Source organism: Chelonus insularis, unplaced genomic scaffold, assembly GCF_013357705.1.
Source record: "Chelonus insularis isolate UGA/USDA-ARS -01 unplaced genomic scaffold, ASM1335770v1 contig_29_pilon, whole genome shotgun sequence".
NCBI lineage: Eukaryota > Metazoa > Arthropoda > Insecta > Hymenoptera > Braconidae > Chelonus > Chelonus insularis.
The window spans coordinates 94,707-116,019 of record NW_023276476.1 but is presented as its reverse complement, the minus strand read 5'-3'; the positions used below and the strand labels follow the sequence as shown (position 1 = coordinate 116,019).

Here is a 21,313-nt window from a genome sequence, read left to right as displayed (position 1 = left end):
TACATGTAAGCTTCTGTTCCCTAAAACCAGGTGACGACAGTGTTTTTGGCACAGTCACGCCTGCTCCCCTCCAAAGATGTGCACGCTTAGAAAAAATGCTTCACGGCAGTAATAGCTAACTTGAATTCTCAAATTTTCCGAAATTTTTAAAGAGTTACAGCTCAAAATTATCGATTGAATTTATCGCTTTGATCAGCAAATAAATTTGTTTAATTTTTTTTTAGAGTGCATACAGTGTATAAGTGACTGTGCATTGTGTACGCAAAAATGCCAGCTACAAATATATGTGCATTTTTCAAATGCAAATCATTGAGGATGCCGCATCTCTCGTTTCATTGCTTTCCTAAAAACGAAAGGTGAGTTTTTGAATCACTTTTCATTATTGACAGTTTTTGTCTTAATTCATTGATATATTAATCAATTGATATTAAAAAATATTTTTTTTTGTATATAAATACTTCTTTGAGTATCTTCAACAACTTTATACATGCTGCAGAAAACGTCATTTTCAATTATTTTTTTTTTTTTTTTTTAATAAAAGGGTAGTTGGTTAGATATTAGTCGATCAACTTTTTGATTAGTATTTATTTTTTACAAATAATTTATTGCAGCATTTGAATGTTATTATATCACGATTTTTTAAGTTTTTTGAATCCAGTTACTCTGATGAAAGTGAAAGGAGTAATGTAGAGAGATCCTATGATCAATCAATTTTAATTAATGATATTATCAACTCTCTCTTTGCTTATAAACAATTTTCAAAATTATTGTAACGTTTCTATGAGACATGGGCCAAGCTGTTTTTTTCATTTAAACTTTTTCGTTCATTCCATGGTTTTCCCCAGTCTCCAATCTTTTAAGCTGCTTTAGATAAGTATTTGTACCAATTGTTGTGTCCATGTGTAACAATATTTCTACAAAATGAGTTTCAATACATTTTCATGAATCATTTAAATTGTTAAGTTCATTATAGTTTTTAATATAAATGTAATGAAACAAATGAATATCGATGTTATTGAAATAAAGAATTGAACCTTTGAATAATTAAAAATCAAAAAAGGTAAAAAGTTGATAATATTGAAATATGAAGTCGATCGTTTAATAAATTATTGCGACATATATAATTACAGTAATTTTTATTATAATAAATACCTGTTGTTGAATTAAGAATTATTAATTCGATTGTAATTACCTTTATTAACACTAATTTATATGCAAATATGAATATGTATAGTAATAAGGGAAGTAAAAAAGTATCAATACAATTATTATTGCTAAAATATGTTAGAATATATAATGTTGAATTTATAACAATTTTGTTATAGATCTTTTATAAAATGATAATGTTGCAAATACAGAAGACAAAGAACAATTTCTGTTCTAATAAATCAATTGAAGATGAATTATATAGTAGTTTAAGTAGTATTTAAATCGGAAAGGATTTTTATTTAGATAAACGACCTTTTTCCATTCAGCTTACCCTTCCCCAATTCCGATTCATGCTCGTCTAATTTTGCGCTTCTAGATTTGACAGCTTCCGACGTGATAAACCATCCCGATGTTAAGAGTTGCGGAAATATTTATTTGTTGAAAAAGAAAATAGCAATGTTGGAAGAAAAACTCAATAATGCACGGAAAAGCATTCAAAACTTCAACATTCAAAACGTGCTCAAACCGAGAAGAAACCGCGAACCGTAACACCTACAACCATTTTACGAGATGCCGCGAAATATTTAAATAAAAATCAATTGTTGTTTTTAAAAATGCAACTTGTTCGTGTCACCAAGCAAAAAACAGAATGGACGCCATCCGAACGAAGTTTTGCTACCTCACTCTATTATGTCTCGCCAAAAGCCTACAATTTCCTTTGCGATGAAAAAAAATCACTCTCGCGTGTGTTGGATTTATACGTCAACGGATTAATAATCTCGAAGTCGCGACAGATTTCAATGACCGTTTGATTAACATAATACACGATAAAGTTAAAGGTATGTCTCCTAAAGAATGTGACGCGGTTTTGACCTGGGACGAAATGAGCATTAAAGAGCATTTAGAGTTCAATTCGAGTATTGATTTTATTGGAAGTCTCGAAGATCTCGGTGAACTAGAGCGAAAAAATAAAAATGGAAAATACGCGTTAGTTTTCATGATTCGTGGTCTTAGATTTTCGTGGAAACTACCGGTTGCTTATTTTATATCAGGTCAAAGCATTAAAAGCTCGACATTAGCAGATTTGATCAAGGCTTGCATCGAAAAATGTTTTAAAGTCGGAATCAAAGTTCGGTCAACCGTATGTGATCAGGCAACTGCAAATTGTAGAGCTGTCAAAATCTTAGGCGTTAGTGAATCTCATCCCTATTTTTTGATTCAAAATCGCGAAATACATTTCAATTACGATATATGCCACCTAATAAAATCTGTACGAAATCGGTTAATTGCAAATGATATTTTAATTGGCGACGAACGTATTTCATGGAGAGCGGTCGAGGAATTATTTAACATTGAAAAAAATCAATCTTCGAAAGTAGCTCCGAAACTAACTTCAGCGCGTCGGTCGCGGCAGCACTAAAAACCGGGTCAATGAATGGAGTATTACGAGAACCTGTATGTATTTTAACGACAGATTATTGCAAAAAACTTAATGATATATTTGACTGCTTTAACGCTAGCTTTACTTCAGATTCGAATCCCTTTTGGCGTGGTATTTCAATGAAATCTCCTCAAGTGATGGCGTGTTTGATGGCTCAAGGAATCTCGCGAATGGGTAAATACGTGGATTTACGACACTAATCGGGAATCAACCTCTTGTTTCGCCGGTTCAAAATTAACATTAAATTTGGTAATATTGTTTGCGGACGATCTTTTAGTAGAGAATATGAGTTATTTACTAACTGCGAGACTTAATCAAGACTGCATTGAAAATTTATTCGGAAATATACGTCGCCGGTGCGGAAATAATTGCAATCCTTCTGCGCTACAATTTAGACATAATCTCGAGTATATAACAGTAGCATAACTAGTTGCACCACTAAAAGGGACTAACTACATGAATGATGGCACTAATATTATGATCATTTCTAAAAACAACGTAGTACACGAAAGTGATGATTCGCCGGTAGATATGCATGATAACGCGGTGGCTGGGAATGATGAATTCGATAGTAGTATGTCTGAATGTTTATTAGAAGAAGATGACAGCTGTGATGATGTCCAGCCGATTATGTTTGAAACATGCGCTATGAAATATGTTGCGGGTTATTTAGCATACCGTTGCCTTTAAAAATTTACTTGCTCTAGATGTCAAATGAATGTAATAAAATGCGATGAAAAGTTAAAAGATAATAGTAAATTGCTAATTTTTTTGAAAGCATTTCATACGAAAGATTGTGCGATATTTGGACACTTGAATGTCCCTACCGATAATTTTTCCTCCTCCGTAATGACCGCGTATAAAATATTTGATGATCAATCTCTAAAGTTCTTTTCTAGTTTGCAAATAAGTAAAACATTAGAGAAGGTGATATCTGAAAATTTGAATATAAAGGATAGTTTTTGACGTGATAACATTTGCATGGCGCATAAAAAATTCATATTATATTTATTTGTTCGTATGCATAAGTAGATATATAAGGAGAGTTCTAGATCCACTTGCAATACCGGTCGAGAGAAAAGTGGGTTCTGATCCGCACTAATGACCGACTGCGGTAACTTCTGGCGGTAAGTTATCGACTTACCAACCGTGATAAGTTATCTACAGCGATTTTTACCGATCCTGATTGGCGATAAATTATCTTCAGTGATAATACCGACTTTGATTGGCGGTCAATTATCTTAAGTGATAATACCGATCTCAATTAGCGATGAATTATCTGCAGCGATAATACCGATCTTAATTAGCGATAAATTATCTGCAGCGATAACACTGATCTCGATTAGCGGTAAATTCTCTTCAGCGATAATACCGTCTTAGATTAGCAATAAGTTATCGTCAGCTATAATACCGATCCTTGATTAGCTATCATTCTTCTTAATTTGTGCTACTTATTTTTTCAGGAAATTAATGAAAACGATGATTTTTTTTTGTGTACACAATTTATTTATAGCAAAAAAAAATTACATTTGATTAATATATCATAATAATATAATTATAATAATAATATAATATATAAATTTTTCCAATATATTATGTTAGTTTTCTTATTTGCGCACTCAAGGGTTTATATTCTATTATTCGATCATGTAAGATCAAACAATAAGCTGATGTTTTAGCAGGAAAAGCTTTTAATGATTCGAACTCCATTCGAACTTCAACTGGTCCTGATTTTAAGGATTCATTTCGTTTAGAACAATCGATTACTACAAGTGGTGCTATATCAATAAATTTTCTTTCCGTGAGCAGAGATTTTGCTTCTTTATCATAATATGTTGCTTGAAAATCTTTATACATATCATATAATAAGGCAAATTGATTGTGACTAATGTCAAGATTCGTGTTACCATATGGATAGCATTGTGAATTGAGGAAAAGTTTTACATCTCTTAAATCACAATGATCGAAATGACTTGCATCTTTTGTAGCATCATTTTTGCGTGCAGTTTGAAATCCTAATATAACATAGCGTGGCTTTCCCAATTGAGTTGATGCTTTTACGACCCATACATGTTTGGTTGTGTTCGGCAGCATTGGATATTCATATAATTCCCATGATCTGAAACTCACTGAAATCGGTGGGTCTTCGGCAATGTAACTTAATAATTCTTTTTTTTTATGTCTGCAACAGTGACACAAGGAATTATCCATTCAATTTTTATGAGCGTGATCATCTCTCCAGGTGCCGCTGCAGCTTGTACAATTCCATTAAGATCGGTATTTAAACGAGTAAGTATTAATTCATATTTGGCATTGGCAATTATGCGATGATAATCTTTAGCAAATTCCGATAGTATATGTAACGGTATCGAAACATCAAAGTATCCATTATCATTAAATAATCTTTCGTTATCAGTTACCCAACCTGCATTATCTAAATAATTTTTTTGACCTGGATGAAGAGGTAGATATCCCTTCATGAGGATCGTATTTCTTCAAATAAATAGCATACGGCCATATTAATGAATCTTGATGTTGCTGCTACACCATTTCCGTTAGATTTTGTAAATTTCCCCGTAATATAAAAGGAACTTTTGCTTGGCAACAGACATAAATCTTGATATTGAACTGAGATATGCATCTCATCATTATTATTATATGTTGTAGATGCATATGGTTGATGAGCATGCACCTCAATGTGTGCGATAGACTTATCAAATATGACACCTTTGCTTATCGCTAATTTTTCTTCTTCCATGGTATAAGACACGCAAGACAGCACACTTTCACTCTAATTTTGTTGCACCTTTGCGTATTTTTAGTCCCAGACTTTGTAGGAATAGTCAATTTTAATAAGTTAATCGTTTGAGTTTTCTTCAATGACTGATGGGATTCAGGCATGGTATGTTAGTTTTATAGCTTCCTCCTACTATTGGTTTATAAATAATCCCCATCACGTGACTGATTTCAAATGTAAACGTATTGTTACAGTTTCACGACGTAAATTTACCAATTGACCGTCTTGATCAACAATGCGTCGTTGTAAATTATGTATTGCTTGTACGGTGATTGGAAGATAAATGATGTTTGATGGAACTTCAATGATCTTATATCCTGGTGAAACTGATGGAAAAAATTCATGAATCGTATGTACCAACTGATTATTCATGTATGCCACAAATTGCCAAAACTGTCATAATATATAACTTTATTACCACGTTTTTTATATACCACCCAATGTGTTCAAGGTCTAGTTTTATTGCCGAGATTAATAATTGCTGATTTATTTTTCCACGGTGTAGATTTTGGAAGATCATTCCACATAAAAACACCACGAAAAAAGGGTATTTTCATGATTTTTGCATATTTTTTTGAAGTTCAATATCAGTCAGTGCACGATGAGATGAATTTAAAATTTTTTTTACCGGTTTCAAATACAATCCTAATCTTCTCTTGTGCGGTTTCAGACGTAAACCTTTACCGAAAGCTATTGCTTCCATTTTCTCGTTATGTCGTATAGCTTCTTCTAATTGACTTTTGGCGTCTTTAGCATCATTAATTGCTTCTGCAATGCCAGCAGCGCCACCTGCACTTAAACCTGCAAATAGAGGTATAAGAGGTAAAATATCTCCCACTTTTTGCGGTATTGGTATAATACATGGAACTTTGATTTTTTTCTTTCCACCAACATCGCGGATAGTGCAGCAGTTAATGCAGATTGAATAGGATTTGAACTGGAATTTTACATAAGCTTTGCTGAATTAACAACTTTTCGCAAATGTTTAACTTCCTCGGCCTTTTTGCTTTTCTCTTTCAAACCCATTCCCAATTTTGATTTAACTTTCATGACGTTGGAAATTTCTAAAGCAGCAATTTGTTCAGCAATATCTGCGTCTTTCGCGAAAACACGTTTCACAGATTTTTCAGCAAGTATTTTGTCAGCTGCGTTTCTAGCTTCAATGTTATCTCGATTTTGCGAATATGCAATATCGTGTTCTTTACAGGTAGCGTCCAATGGATTGATTCCTGGATTTCCACGTGCTAATCTCTTCTTCAATTTAGTTCCCGGACCACAATAATGATATCCTGGTATATGAAGTTCAAATGGCAATTTGTTTATGAGTGTTAACAATACCAGCACCTCGTTTATTGATACGTCTTTACACTATCATTGTTCAAAAACGACTAACTCGATACCCATCAAAGATGTGAATTTTGTAACAAGATAGAATTTTCGCCATATAATAATCCCTCACTATACATACATATGAAAGACTATTTGAAATTCGAGCCCTTGCCCTTTGGTTACTCTCACGCCACGATCGGAGAAAAATCATACTAGAATGCTGTCAATAGGCCAATCAATGAAAACTACGATTCCTATTGGCTATCGATTTTCTCAAAGACGAAGACGAAGTCGAAGACGCTACCGGCGTTCGGCAGTCAGCCATAACGTGGAACAGGTTGTCAGCTGACTCATAGCCGTTTGGGCAAATCATTTGTGCATATTATACCTCACCGACGTGTGTCTTGTCGGAAACGGTTCAAGTTGAAATTTAAGTGTTTCTGAACCTTGTGGAGGAGTCCAGTGGATCCGACCCAGTGTTCCAGCACTTATATTAGAGGCGCCCGTTCCAGTTCCCGAGAATTTCCTTAAATTGTCAATTCGATTTTTTTAGATTAATAGAATTAAATTATAAAAATTTTTGGCCACTATCTGTTAGTTGGCGGCACAACAGGTCAACTAGCACGGTAGTGTTGTTACAATTTATAGCTAGAATGTCATTTTACATCAAGATGAAGTTCAATCAACGAATTATTAAGTTACCTGTTATTAACTTTGACCTATCACGAGACAAATATCAAACGTCATGTACAACTTTTACTAAATAGTGTCCGTGGTATTATTTGTGGCCCATCAAATTGTGGAAAGACAAATACTCTTTTAGCACTTATTGTACATCTAAATGGCCTACGTTTTAAAAATATTTATTTGTATTCAAAATCATTCAACCAACCTAAATATCAGTTTTTAAAAAAAATAATTGAACCAATGGAAGGTATGAAATTTTATACTTTTAATGAGCATGAGGAAGTGGTAAAACCAGATGAAGCGAAACCCAACTCAATTATGATTTTCGATGATGGGGCATGCGAAAAACAAGATAATATGCGAATCTATTTTTGTATGGGATGACATAGAGAAATTAACTGCTTTTATCTTTGTCAAACTTATGTACGAATCCCAAAATATTTGGTACGTGACAATACAAACTTTCTTGATCTTTTCAGACAAGATAATATGAATTTAAAACACATTTACGATGATCATGTAAATACTGACATGACTTATTCTCATTTTTGAGATATATGTTCAATGTGCTGGAATAATGATAAATATGGCTTCTTGGTAATTGATAAAGACAGTGATCTTAATAATAGGCGATATAGAAGAGGATTTGATTGCTTTATAAGTATAAATTTACCGTGAATACATTAAACTTTACATTATTTATGTGATTGTCAAAGTGTCAACATGAAAACTACGAAGCTGCAACAAGAAAAAAAAATATCGCATCAAATAGCAAAAGCTAGTGATGCAATACGCCAAAAGCATAAGTTGATTAAACTTGGAAGAGATATGACTCAACAAACCATGATTGGAATATTTAAACCTATAGTAACTTAAACAATTAGCTGATAAAACACTTATTACAAAGGAATCTCAAGAAATAAAAATAAAGAAAGAAGAAGTTGAAAGCAAGCAAGAAAGCCTCACACCTGATTATGAAATAACTGATGATGACTCTTATACAACAGCAACAATTACCCATCAAAGTACTTCGATTAAAGACATACCTGTAGTAAGGTATTTAAAGATGATCGATTCTAAGCTCTTGTCCAAAGACTTAGATACAAAGTATGGCATAAGAAAGTTGAAAGGTAATCGACTGATGATGGGTGATCCTAAAGTCAGGTTCGATAATAATGCATTTATATTGGTGATAAAAAATACAATGCTATTTCTGGTTTATTAGAATTATTATTTATGAATTCTCCTGATCAATCAAAAATAACAAAACAAGATGAAAAAATGTATAGCAGAATTATCAGTATGACAAACGCCTATCGAAAGCATTATCTTCTCGACAAAAGTATCAGAGTAGATAGAAATTTAAAAAAAGTCACCGAAATAATCAGTAAATATTGTAAAATATTTGTATGTCGCCATCTAATAACTATTAGACTAACGACAGTTTTATAAGTTGTTGACGTTGCTTGACGATTAGATTGTTTATAGCAACGAGGGGAGAGTTTGTTTATCTCCAGTTTTTGACTGAGACTTAAGTTGACCGCACAGATTCTTTTTTCCTTATTAATTTCTGTCAATCTTTAATAAACTTTTTCCTTTATTTATTAATTGTCCAAAGTTGTTATTTGTTCTTATTTTACAATATATGACAAAAAGTAGGGAAAGTTTACCACGGTATATGATTCAACATGAACAAAATCATCCTATCGATTATATTTATTGGGATGATCCCGATGAACTTGTAGATCGACTTCGTTTACTTATTGCATCTCAAACTGCTGGAAATTTCAGTTATACTAACGAAATTTTATCAATTTTAGAGGAATTACGCGAAGCTAGAATTATTTATTAATCTGATGTATTCTACACAACTACTCATTCTTTAAAGAACTTTTAAAGAGAGAGGTTTAAAAATGAGTGTTGACGTTTTTGGACGATAGTTAATAAAAGATATTGTGAAAAGTGCTATTCGTGGGCCTCCTGGTGAAGGATTCCAATTAACTGCTGATCAACAGTTTGACATAGATCATAAAAGATTGTGTAATCTCGCTGAACCAGTAGATTTGAATGATGCAACATCATTAGGAGTAATTGAAAAAAAGATTACAATTTTAAAAAATTTTATTGAAATAGAATTACGTCTGTTACGCGAAACTGTAGCAAATTTAAGAAGAATTGTTGAAGAAAATAGAGAAAGAATCAAAATCATTAATGTTCAAGGAGAGCAACATATTGAATCATCACAAAAACATCGTAAACGTCTGAAAGAAGAATTGAATGAAACAATTGAACTGCATGAGTCAGATCGATTACGTTTACTGAAAAAAGCAAATCGTAAACAAGCTGAAAGTATTAAACAATTGGAAGAAAATATTCGGAAATATCTTGATCAGCAGCATCATGAACAAGGAGAAAAAAATAATAACTGAAGAGCGACATAGATCGATTAGGAGAAATTATCAACGACGACATGTTAATATACGTGGTCTTGATGAAACTTGGCAAGCTGATCTAGTTGACATGACAGCATATAAAACTTATAATAAAGGTCATCAGTATTTGTTGACTGTTATTCATGTTTTTTCAAAATACGCTTGGGCTGTGCTCACAAAATTTAAAAATGGTAAAGATGTCGCTCATGCAATAAAATCTATTCTATCACGAAAAAGAGTACGAAAATTTTTGTATGTTGATAGAGGAAAGAAATTCTACAATAGAGATTCTGAAACATTTATGAAACAATATAATATCAAAATGTATTCTACATTCAGTAATCTTAAGGCATCTATATATAAACGATTTAATCATCCATAAAAAGTAAAATGTGGAAACAATTTACGTTGCAAGGTAATTACCAGTGAATAGACATCTTACAACAATTGATGACATCATATAACAATAGCAAACATAGAACCATCGAAATGAAACCGATTGATGTTACTTCAGCCAATGAGAAACAATTACGTCATACTATCTATAATAATAAGCTTGAAGTTCAACAAAAAATGAAAAAGACGAAATTCAAGATTGGTAACAAAGTGCGCATAAGTAAATATAAACATGTCTTTGAGAAGGGATACACTCCTAATTGGACAACTGAAATATTTAATGTAAGCCAAGTATTGAACACTAATCCACTAACTTATAAGCTTGTCGACTATCGAGATTAACCGATTGAAGGAGGTTTCTATCAAGAAGAATTGACTAAGGTTCAATATCCTGATATTTATTTGGTAGAAAAAATTTTGAAAAAGCGTGGTAATCAAGCTTTTGTCAAGTGGTTAGGATTTGATAAAACGCACAATAGTCGGATTAACATAAAAGATTTATGCTATCTCTAACTAATGAGTTGGAAACAATGACTGCCAAAATGTATAGTGAACATCTTGATAAAATTAATAAACGAATGTTAAAAGAAATTTAAAAAAAAAAAAATAAGACCATTAAGGATGACAATGATTTTGTCATATTATTTGTAAGAGATGAATTCAAAAATACAAACTAATGTCAATAATTTGTAATATTTTTTTCATTAAAAAAATTTTTTTTCTCGTAAGTTTTACATAAATATTATATTTACAATTATTTATTAACACTATTCAATATGAATCATAACCCCAAGGGAGTGTATCAGTTGATTGTGCTAAAAGAACTCTTTTATTATCTTCCCAAGTTAATGCTAATTTTTTTCTACTGATTATATGTACTTCATGTTTCTTGCGAACTATATGATATTCCGTTTTACATAATTTATCATGATTAAGTAAGCATTTTTTGTTATCAGCGAATGTGATAGATTTTATTGTTGCAGTTTTGACACCCATTGCTTTATGTTTGTCTTTTTTTTTCTATTTTGAACTTTGAATGTGTTCATTTTGGCTTTCAGATCAATGAATTCCGTCATTATTTCACCTTTATTTTCATCTTTTATAAGACCAACAATTTTTTTATTAACTAATGGAATATTAAAACGGTTATTTGGTGGATAGTCTGAGGTGTCAAATTCATGTATATTATTTTTCATGCAATCATACATATCAGCATTGAGAAATTGATAAATTAAACTTTCTGTATCTGTGTGTAATAATTATGCCTGATTGTCGGTAAATTGTCTTTTAATGAAATTGTAATGAAAATCATAAATAAACATTTTTAAAAGATCTAAATCTTCAAATCCTACGTATATCGGCTTATTGAAATATATATTTTTTTGCTCCATTTCTATTATTACCATGTCATTGTCAAAAATTATACTATTGTGGAATTTTGGAGAGGCAATGAGATTTTTTGCACTTCCATTATTTTTCCGTAAACTGCATTATTCATTAATTTATAGAAATTCTTTTCAAAATCATTTTTAGATTTTTTTTTCGTAAATCTGTATTTTGATTTACATACTTCTTCATCCATGGTGATTGATTAAATTTAAGGATTCTATGGATTTTGGTTACAATCATTCTTCAATCGAGACATCGTTTTAAATTTCTGTAGTGAATCACATATTCAAGTTTAGGTGATAATGTCGTCATAAGTTTGCTATTATTGCTGTTTGGAGGTTTGTGGTGTTCAGGATACAATGGCAAATCTTTATGATGCTCGTGTAAGATTTGTGGATACTCTGAATCAACTTCGAAAATGTAACCAATTAAAGAATCCTTGGAGATATTTCTAATTATTAACTTCCCAGTGTGAAGTTATAGTAATGGGTCCGATTTTGTGAATCCCGAATTTTGACATATCTCCACGTTTTAAGGTCCCCGGAGTCGAATACGATCGTTTTCCAGTGGACGTCTGTGTGTGTGTATGTACGTATGTGCGTTCGGAATTATTTTTTGCTTCGATTATCTCGAGAACAAAAAATGATATTGATGTGGGACCAATTGCATTCGACGCGTAATTATGTAACTTAGAACTGATTAGATTTTCGGCAAAATCGGTTAAGCCATTTTTTTTTTTAGAACCAAAAAACTAGCAAAAATGGAAAACGACCTGAATTTTGCAATTTATAAATTATACCATTTTTTAGATAATATTCCAAAGTTTTTAAAAAAATATAATTATTAAATGATTAGAATACTTGTATGAAAATATGACGACAATATTTCATAGAAAAGAAAAAAATTTTAAAAAACAAAATCAGCAATGAAAGAATTTTAAACTTGTGTCAGGATTGAAAAAACAGCATTAAAGACGCTATAATAGTTGATAATAATTGTCAATAATATAGAATTGTGTTCATAACAAATGAACATTGTTACTAACAAGTGATTATTGATCATAGTAATATTTAAATAATAAGTTTGAAATTGTTATAAACAATAAAAATAGGGACCCTTTCTATACATATATGAGTACTTTTAACGCAAAATTTTTGTTTTTACGAAAAAAAATGTTACCAACCGCATGACATAGATGAAAACATAGTTTTTTCGTTTATAACAATGAAATTTGTTGTAAATAATGAAAAAAAGGATCTATGAGGTATATTCGAATTCTTCTAACGCACAATTTTTTCTTTTACTGAAATAAAGTAACTAACCATATCAAATGAATAAAAACAGACTCATTTTGTTTATAACAATTCCATCTGTTATAAAGAATGGAAACGGGTTCTATTCGAATTGTTTTTTCATTTTTTCCACTGGGAAGTTGGTCGTGTGGACCTTTTGGGTCGTACCCAGACCACTGCAGAGTGATCGATCACTTTTTGATAATTGAAACTCCGGACCCTCATCATTGTCTTAGTCTGAATCTTTCGTTTCATTTAAATAAAAAATTGATACAAATCTATCAACTCCTTAATTTTTTTATTTCTTTCTCTTCTGTTCAGAAACGTTTCCGAATCTCGACTATTCTGCTATCTGACATCAACAACACGGATCAAAATTTCCGGCCACATCGTCCCATAAGAAATAAACTTCTATTTACGTCTCTCTTCTCTGAATGTAGTCACACAAATTCATTTGAATATTTGGAGTATAATGGATGTTATTTTTTATAATTATTAACAGTATTCAATTCGTAATTACAAGGATAATTGTAAAGTAAGTTGAAAGGAAAAAAAATTTAAAACATTCGCCAGTTATACATTTTCAGTAGTAAGAACAGTACTTTGATAATTTCGACCATGTGTCTATTGTTTATAGTTATTTGTTATTGAGATGAAAATTTTTGTTTTAATACACATCTATAATTTCATTTTTTCTATTTCACTGTGGTGAGAGTTTCAAAAAATGAATTCGTTATTTTTAAAGTAATTTTCGATTCTTTTAAAAGTATTAAGGGCTTCGAAAATTTTTTAACATAAAAAGTTGATATGAGTACTATGAATAAATTGATTATAATAATTACATAAATTGAAATTTCCAGAAGAATTGAGAATTTTTGAAAGTGTATGTAAATTATACATGTGTGAAAAAAATTTGAATAAATATGTACATCGTGTGAATAATGATGCTTAAAGAAGATTCAATGATCATGTAAAATGACAAAGGCTTAATACTTATAAATCCAGCAGAAATGTAAAAAAAAATAGTAACAGATGTGCAAAGTATGAACGAAAATACTGGAATAGAGACAGAGACAGTCTAAAAGATAGAGATAAACGTAATACTTTATAACAGATCCTTCTAAATTCAAAAGTGAACTGAACTCTGAAATCCAGAATTAAAGTAGAAATCATAAATTGAATGGATCGTATTTTAGGTAATAAAGTTGGTTGTGCTACTTGATTTTAAGATTGTACATCAAGAGATACTGTAAATAAGTACTGAATAACTGTGATACATATACCATGATTAAGTACATAATCAATAGTATTTCGTTAAGAAGTTCAAGAAACCGAGATCTCAATCAGTATAGTGTCATTGATGAAGCTCATAGGCGTTTTCTTTCTATTGATGATGTCCAGCAAACCGAATGTATAATGAGATCAATTTTACAACAAGAGATTGTATTTGGGATATGTATTGAGTTGTAAAGAAATATTTTCTCTATTTTATTATAAATTTGATGCAACTACTTAAGAACCGTCACTATGGGAGCCAGAAAGTTATAAATTGATTGGTTGCATTTCTGCTAGAGAAGAACGTTTCAATGCAAATACCGAAGTAATAATTAATACAGAAGCTAAATCTATTTTGGTAATTAAAAAGAGGATCTACTTTGCATTCAGAGATCAAGGTGCTTATATCTCTATATTTGCTATAAAGGTTTAGTATTGTGACAAGACGGATTCAACTCAGTGTTCCTTCCGAGCAAGTGGTGACACCTATATCAACCAACGATCCTAAATAGACACTCATGTCGCCACCGATGGGAGAAATCCCTTGTTTGTTCCAGAGTCGCTGTAACTTCCATCGGTCAAAACAAAATCTGCTTGACCTTCAAAGGTCAAGATGACATTCACAAGAAGTTTCCAGAAGGAAGGCACTAAGATAGAAGCAATGGGAGGAGCCTGCCATATGGAGGGGGACTCCCGCCAAAACGCTATCGAGCACGTCGCGACAGACGACCATCTTCAGTTGGGCTAACGCCGTGTAGTAGAACAGACGCTTACGTAAATCGTTCCTTGTGAGATTTAAGTACAATATTTACCTCCACGTTCATAACGGAACGACCGAGAACGGAAGTAGCCGCGAGTGTGCAGTTCCTGGACACGAACATTGGTCAACTTCAGGCGACTACAAGGGTCTCCAGGTCAACGGACAATTAGGTCGGAACGCCGAGTAGCTTCCCCGCGGACTTGCAGAGCCTTAGTAGCCATAACTCGTTACAATTTTTCTGGAAGGCGAATGAGGCAACTATTGAGTTCTTGAAGACGTCTAATTTCATCATCGGTGACTCCTGGGTCATCTGCCACCATCAGCAGCAGACTACGGGCCCGAGCATCTACAGGGTGAGCTCCATCATAACTTGTACCTTCAAGGGCATAGGGCGAGCCCGTGTATTTATTATTTGTCATCGTTATTTGGCACTTCAGGCAACTCATTATTGTCACATTGCTATCTCGTACCCGGATCGTATTCACCAATTACACATAACATTTATTAATTTTAATTATTGGTATTTTCTCATAGTCTCTGTAAAATCGTGTAACCGAAGGCCCACTCCAGGTCGTGGGATAGTGAATCCTGCGTGGATTGTATATTAAGATATTGTAATAAACGCAAGAATACTTTCATGTGGATGCAATTCCCTTGGGCTAACTACCCCCTAGTAAGTTTGCGTGAGAATTACAGGATACGAGGAATCTCCAAGGAATACCGATTTATTCCGTACTGAATAAGGAAAAATATTGTCCGATCTTCTTCTCACTTTGCACATTTGCACGTGGATCTGTTCTCGCTTAAACGTCGTCACTTCTCTCGCTCTCGTTCCATCTCACTCTTTCTATTTCTCCATCGAGCAGGACGAAGGTAAGTGAGAACGAATAAATTACGCAAAGGCAGTTATTTTCTCCATATTCAGGTTGGTAAACTCCTCCCGAGTACCCTGGAATATTCTGGTACTTTTTACATATTCCCATATACTTCCCCCTTCTTCATTTATGAAATGTAATAGAAAAGGAAATACTTACTATATCTATGATCCTAGATTTCCCGCACTTTTTCAAGCATATACTCTCATTCAAATATATAACCCATCCTGCCTCCCAAAAGATAAAATTTTAAAATATAAAAATTATTTTCTATTTTCTTTCTGGCGCGAACGCTATTTTCTCGCCAGAACATTTCAGTATATAACTTGCCCGGAGGTATCAGTGAATTTTGTTCATTTTCCGGTGAGATCAATTGGCCATGAAATCGCACTGATTGAACAGACGATCTGTACATATGTCGATAATGTTGTTGAAATTGAACAGCCGACATTTTTGGACAAAGGAGATGGTACATAGTATTTACCCTCACGCGGATGTCACTGCAAGCCCGGCTATCAAGCTGACATTGAAAAACAGTAGTGTAATAAGTGTCCTATTGGAAAGTTTAAACATAAGGTGGCTTCACATACGTGTGAGAAAAGTTCTGCGAACAGTACAACACGAGATTATGGATTTACTATATGCCACTGCGATATTGGCTATTTTAAAGAACTTGAAGATCCTAAAAAATGCTATGCACCCGTAATTAATTATGCAATTCAAGTAAGAGCAAAAACAACACGAGGATGGAGTAAATATACATTTGTAATTTTCAAAAATACTGCTCATATGATAGAATTTGGTAAATATGTAATATATTTGATTATTTACCGTTGGAAAGAGTATAAATTCATTTTTTTTGTACATTTTATAGATCACGTTGGTGATAATGACAACATGCAAGTATCTATAATTGCGAGGACAATTGTCGTAGTAGTAGTTCTGCTTGTGATAGTCATACATTTTTTTTATTGATTTAAGGTGGAAATATACCTCTTTGTTGAACTGCACCAGAAGCAATAACATTTAGAAAATCTACAAGTGCATCAGATATGTGGAGTATGGGCATAGTTTGTGGGGAAGTTATGTCATATGGTGAGAGACCTAATTGGAATTGGTCGAACCAAGATGTTATTTAATCAATTGAGAAGGGATACCGATTGCTAACACCAATGGATTGTCTTGAAGCTATATATCAATTAATGCTTGATTGCTGGCAAAAAAAGCGAACTCATCGATCTAAATATCGTTCTTCTTTTAAAAAATATTATATAAATATAAAGAATTATTTAACATTTTGATAAAATAACACTGACGATATAAAGATAAACAGATGTGATGATGACTATTCCAAAATACAAATAGTGTCCGTAAGATAATTTTACTCCAGTGTCTGTATATTAAAATTGTCTTTTTGTATTCGTTTAATAGAATTATGTGTGTAAGTTTCACTTTTTGCTCACTTGTATTATTCATCATTTACATAATATCAACAAAGTAATTAATGTAAAGAGAGTGGAAGAGAGTGAAAGAGAGAACGTGAGCAAGAACAATAAATTAATAGTATATTACGACCCAAGGCCAGAAAGTTGAATTTCCCGGCGTGTGTCGTATACTATTTTTCTTGATCCCGCCGAAAGTAAGTTCGATAATCACTTTACAAGCTAAACGGTTGTATGTAGGATGCCCGCCCGACTTCTGCAGAGCCGAGGTTTTTGCTGGTCGGGGGCGGGCATCAGCAAAAAAGTTTAAAGTCAGGAATTGGTTTAAAATTATTTATACACAAATAATAGTGAAACTCATTACAGGAAAGTCAAATAATAACCAACAATAATACTATTATACTATGTTTATAGTCTTGATATAAAATTATTCTCCATATTTGATAAAAAGAAATAAAAATTAAAAGTAAAATTCAAAGTACAATCGTTGAATGTACAATATTCAAATTTAATGAAGGATTGAATGGCTCTTTTGTCCTTCATTTATTTCTTATGTTTCATTACTTTGCAAACATATGTAGAATATTCTACGAGTCATTGAAATATGCAACTTTTTTTTTATAGCTCATCTAATTAAAAGAAACATAATATTCATGTGGACAACATCCTTAAGCCACTTGTCATCTCCTCAATAGATTAGTTTATGTTCCCGAGCCACAAAAATCTTTCAGTTAATCGAAGTACGCATTAAGGAAGTTTTCGTGCTACAATATAGCAAAAAAGTTATTGTAAGATGTGAGATAATCTAATGCATTAATGTATTTATAATTTCAATTGCACTCCAAAACATTTTGAATGAGTGTGTACTCATATATACTTACACATTCAAAAGTTGACTATACAAATAGACTATTACTATTTTTCTTTCGATCGTGCAACACTGTATGGTATATTTTAAAATCCCGATAGATGGCGAACCAAAAAGAGAGAGAAAGAGCTATTCTTTATACTGTTTTCTCACTAGTGTGGATCTTAGTTATCATGAAAACGTTTTCAAAGCTTCTAAATTTATATTTAGATTCAATTATGGAAAAATATTAAAACTATCGCGCTATAAAGGAAAATTAATTAAACAAAAGAATCTTTATAAAACGATTAAACATTGTATCAGATATGGAAAAAGCAAAAAAAAGAAACGTAAAGAAATAATCCGTGAAACTTCTGACCTCTGCATAAAATGTCAGTCAATTATAGTAGAAGCAATTTCTGCTACTGCAAAATTTAACGGAACATTCAATGTCTGTAAAGAAGAAAATTCAATTTTAAGCATCTTAAAGTATTTTTAAGCATATATTTTTAAAGTAATTTTTTTTTTCTTTCAAATTAATAAATCTTGATAACTAATCACTATGTACTTATGTCTATGAAAGGTAATAAAATTGAGAAATGCTATTGTTATGGAAAAAGTCAATATAACAAATTTTATTTAAAACAAATAAATATATATATATACAGTACATTTCCATACATAATAATACAATTACTATCATTACAATATCACACATGCATTCCAGTCCTTAATCACTCTATGTGAAAAATTCAAGCTAGCTTTAAAAAATGATATTTAACAAAAAATAAATTGTTAAGTTAATATACATAGTACATTTTAATTAATCAATAACATAAAATTGATTTTCAAAAGATGCTATTAAATATTATAGTACAATTACTAGCATTTCCATATCAAACATTCTTTCCAGTCGTTCAAAACATTTTCAAAAAATTTAATTTAAGTTTAATTTTCAATCTATCTTGAAAAATAATATCATTCAAGGAAATTCAATGTCTGTACAACTATTAAATTGGTTTAATAAATAGTAATATTTACAAATTATGATGCTAAAAGTTAACATTAAAAAAATACAATTTTAACTTAATTAATTTTTCTATCAATTTTTATCTACGTCGTTTACATGGTGGAGGCAAACAATCAGAATCATCTTTAAATCTATATATCTCAATATAATTACATAAATTTTCCGCAGTAATAGGTACTCTAATACTATGGCAAACAGACTGAGCAGTGGTGAAAGAATTGGGAAAAGATTTATCCGTCCTTTCACGCATAAACACCCAATGCCCATTTTCGAATGTACATTCAATTATTTTATTATGTAAATCTTTAATTGCTTTAGTAATTTTTATGTGATCAAATGGTTCTTTTAATCCTCCAACATATAAATGACCTATTTTTCTGGTTAGAATACCCATACCCGATTCAACGACTATTTTTAATTTAAAATCTACAGAATTTAATGGCTTCCATTTTAATACTTCTCCTGCAGTTCCAGGGATGTAGGGCTCCTTCGAAGGCTGGAAGATTAATCCGTCTAGTTGATGACCCAATTGTTTGGCGAATTTTGCACTCAACAAACTGTTGGCTTGTGTGATATCCCAAAAATGCTTTAGTCGGACAGAAAAAGGTTCTTGTTCTCGGCATATTATACCTTCATTTAATGCTCTATAACGGCTTCCCATTATTTCTCTTTCGATGATGGTATATCGATCGGGGAAGAATGATTTTTCAGATACATCGTTCCCGTCATACATGATTACATCATAAGCCAAGTACCTGGGATATTCGGTACTATTTACTTTATCAATGACCATTTCGCTATCCAATAAAGTATCTTTCAGAGATCTTGAAAGATCTCGAGGGTGTGGAAATTTTAATCCAGACACTTGAAAGACACTATTATTCCGATCAATGAAAAATACCTCATTGTCTGCTTGAATCAGCATCATATATCTAGTACCATCAGCTTTCCATGATACTCTATATGGTTTGATATGAAGTAGAACCATATTCTCCTGGACCATGGAGACTGGTTGAGAACCAGGGAAGCCCTTTTTATTCCATTGGCATATGTCTTGAACTCTTTTTTGAATTCTTGCAACTTTAGCTAAATCTTGTACAGGTACCACACTAGAAACTCCAGCCATGAAAACTGGATTTTTAACAATATGTTCCTTATGTCTTTGAGTATGTTTCCTACTTCCGAATTGGTCATGTTCTTCATAGTTTCCTTTGGAGTCAACGGATTCCAAACACCAATTTGGACGTGGTGGTGCAGGCGGTGCATAACTCTCATCATCATATCGTCTGTATAATTCTTTAATGTATTCTTCCTTGTAAATTCCAGGAGGTCTGATAGATGAGAATTCACTAACAGCAGCGTCCAAATTAAATAAATCACTTTCAACTAAGAAGCTTATCAAAAGAAACCCAGTTCTATTGAAACCATGGGTACAATGGACTCCAATAATCTCCAATGGATTTTGTGCAATGAAATTTTTGCAAATTTCAATAAAAACCTTGGTTTGTTTTATGGAGGGAGTTTCTCCATGACCTCGACATTGAAGTTTGAGGTAATGACAACCGTGGGTTTCGACGTCAGCTTTATTATAAAATCTGTCAGTATTTGTCAAATCTATTAGTAATCCCATTTTCAGTCTTTGACTCTTTAATGATGTAAACAACATATTCACAGAAAAAAGACATTCTTCAGAAACTTGACTATTATATTTTTCTGATAGTGGTGTTTTAAATGCAAGAAATTTATTGTTTATTAATTTTATACTTTTTCGAGGACAGTGTAACCATCGTGGAGGGATCATCCCTTTGCTATTTTCGGCACTCCAACTTGACATTGTTCGTTCACTTGACCTCAACTGTATAAATCAAACTTTTTCTATTACAAACACTTGCTTTCACTTTCAAATATTTGTTTTTACGTTTTGATTATGCAAATGTTGCATAAAATTGAAACTGCACTTGTATTTTTACAAAAAAAAAAACAGATCAAAAAACGTATGATGTGCACTGGTTGACATCTAAGTCTCAAGTAATATCAAACAGTTTTCGTTGCCTAGACTTCCAGTCTTGTGCGCCACCTGGTAGCGCATTAAATGCCTCTGGTGGCATAGCTACGAAACAATAAACTATCCGGCGGTAATGGCCCGTCGTGGATTTTTTTTTAAATCTGCAT

At 32.2% G+C, this 21,313-nt stretch overlaps 1 protein-coding gene across 1 annotated transcript; it reads right to left on the bottom strand.

Annotated features, from left to right (window-relative positions):
• Nucleotides 1–19,220: 19,220 nt before the first annotated feature.
• On the bottom strand, nucleotides 19,221–20,975 carry LOC118065309 (mRNA-capping enzyme-like). Its single transcript, XM_035080508.1, has one exon. The coding sequence runs from the start codon at nucleotides 20,973–20,975 to the stop codon at nucleotides 19,221–19,223; it is 1,755 nt and encodes a 584-aa protein (XP_034936399.1).
• Between the last annotated feature and the right edge of the window lie 338 nt (nucleotides 20,976–21,313).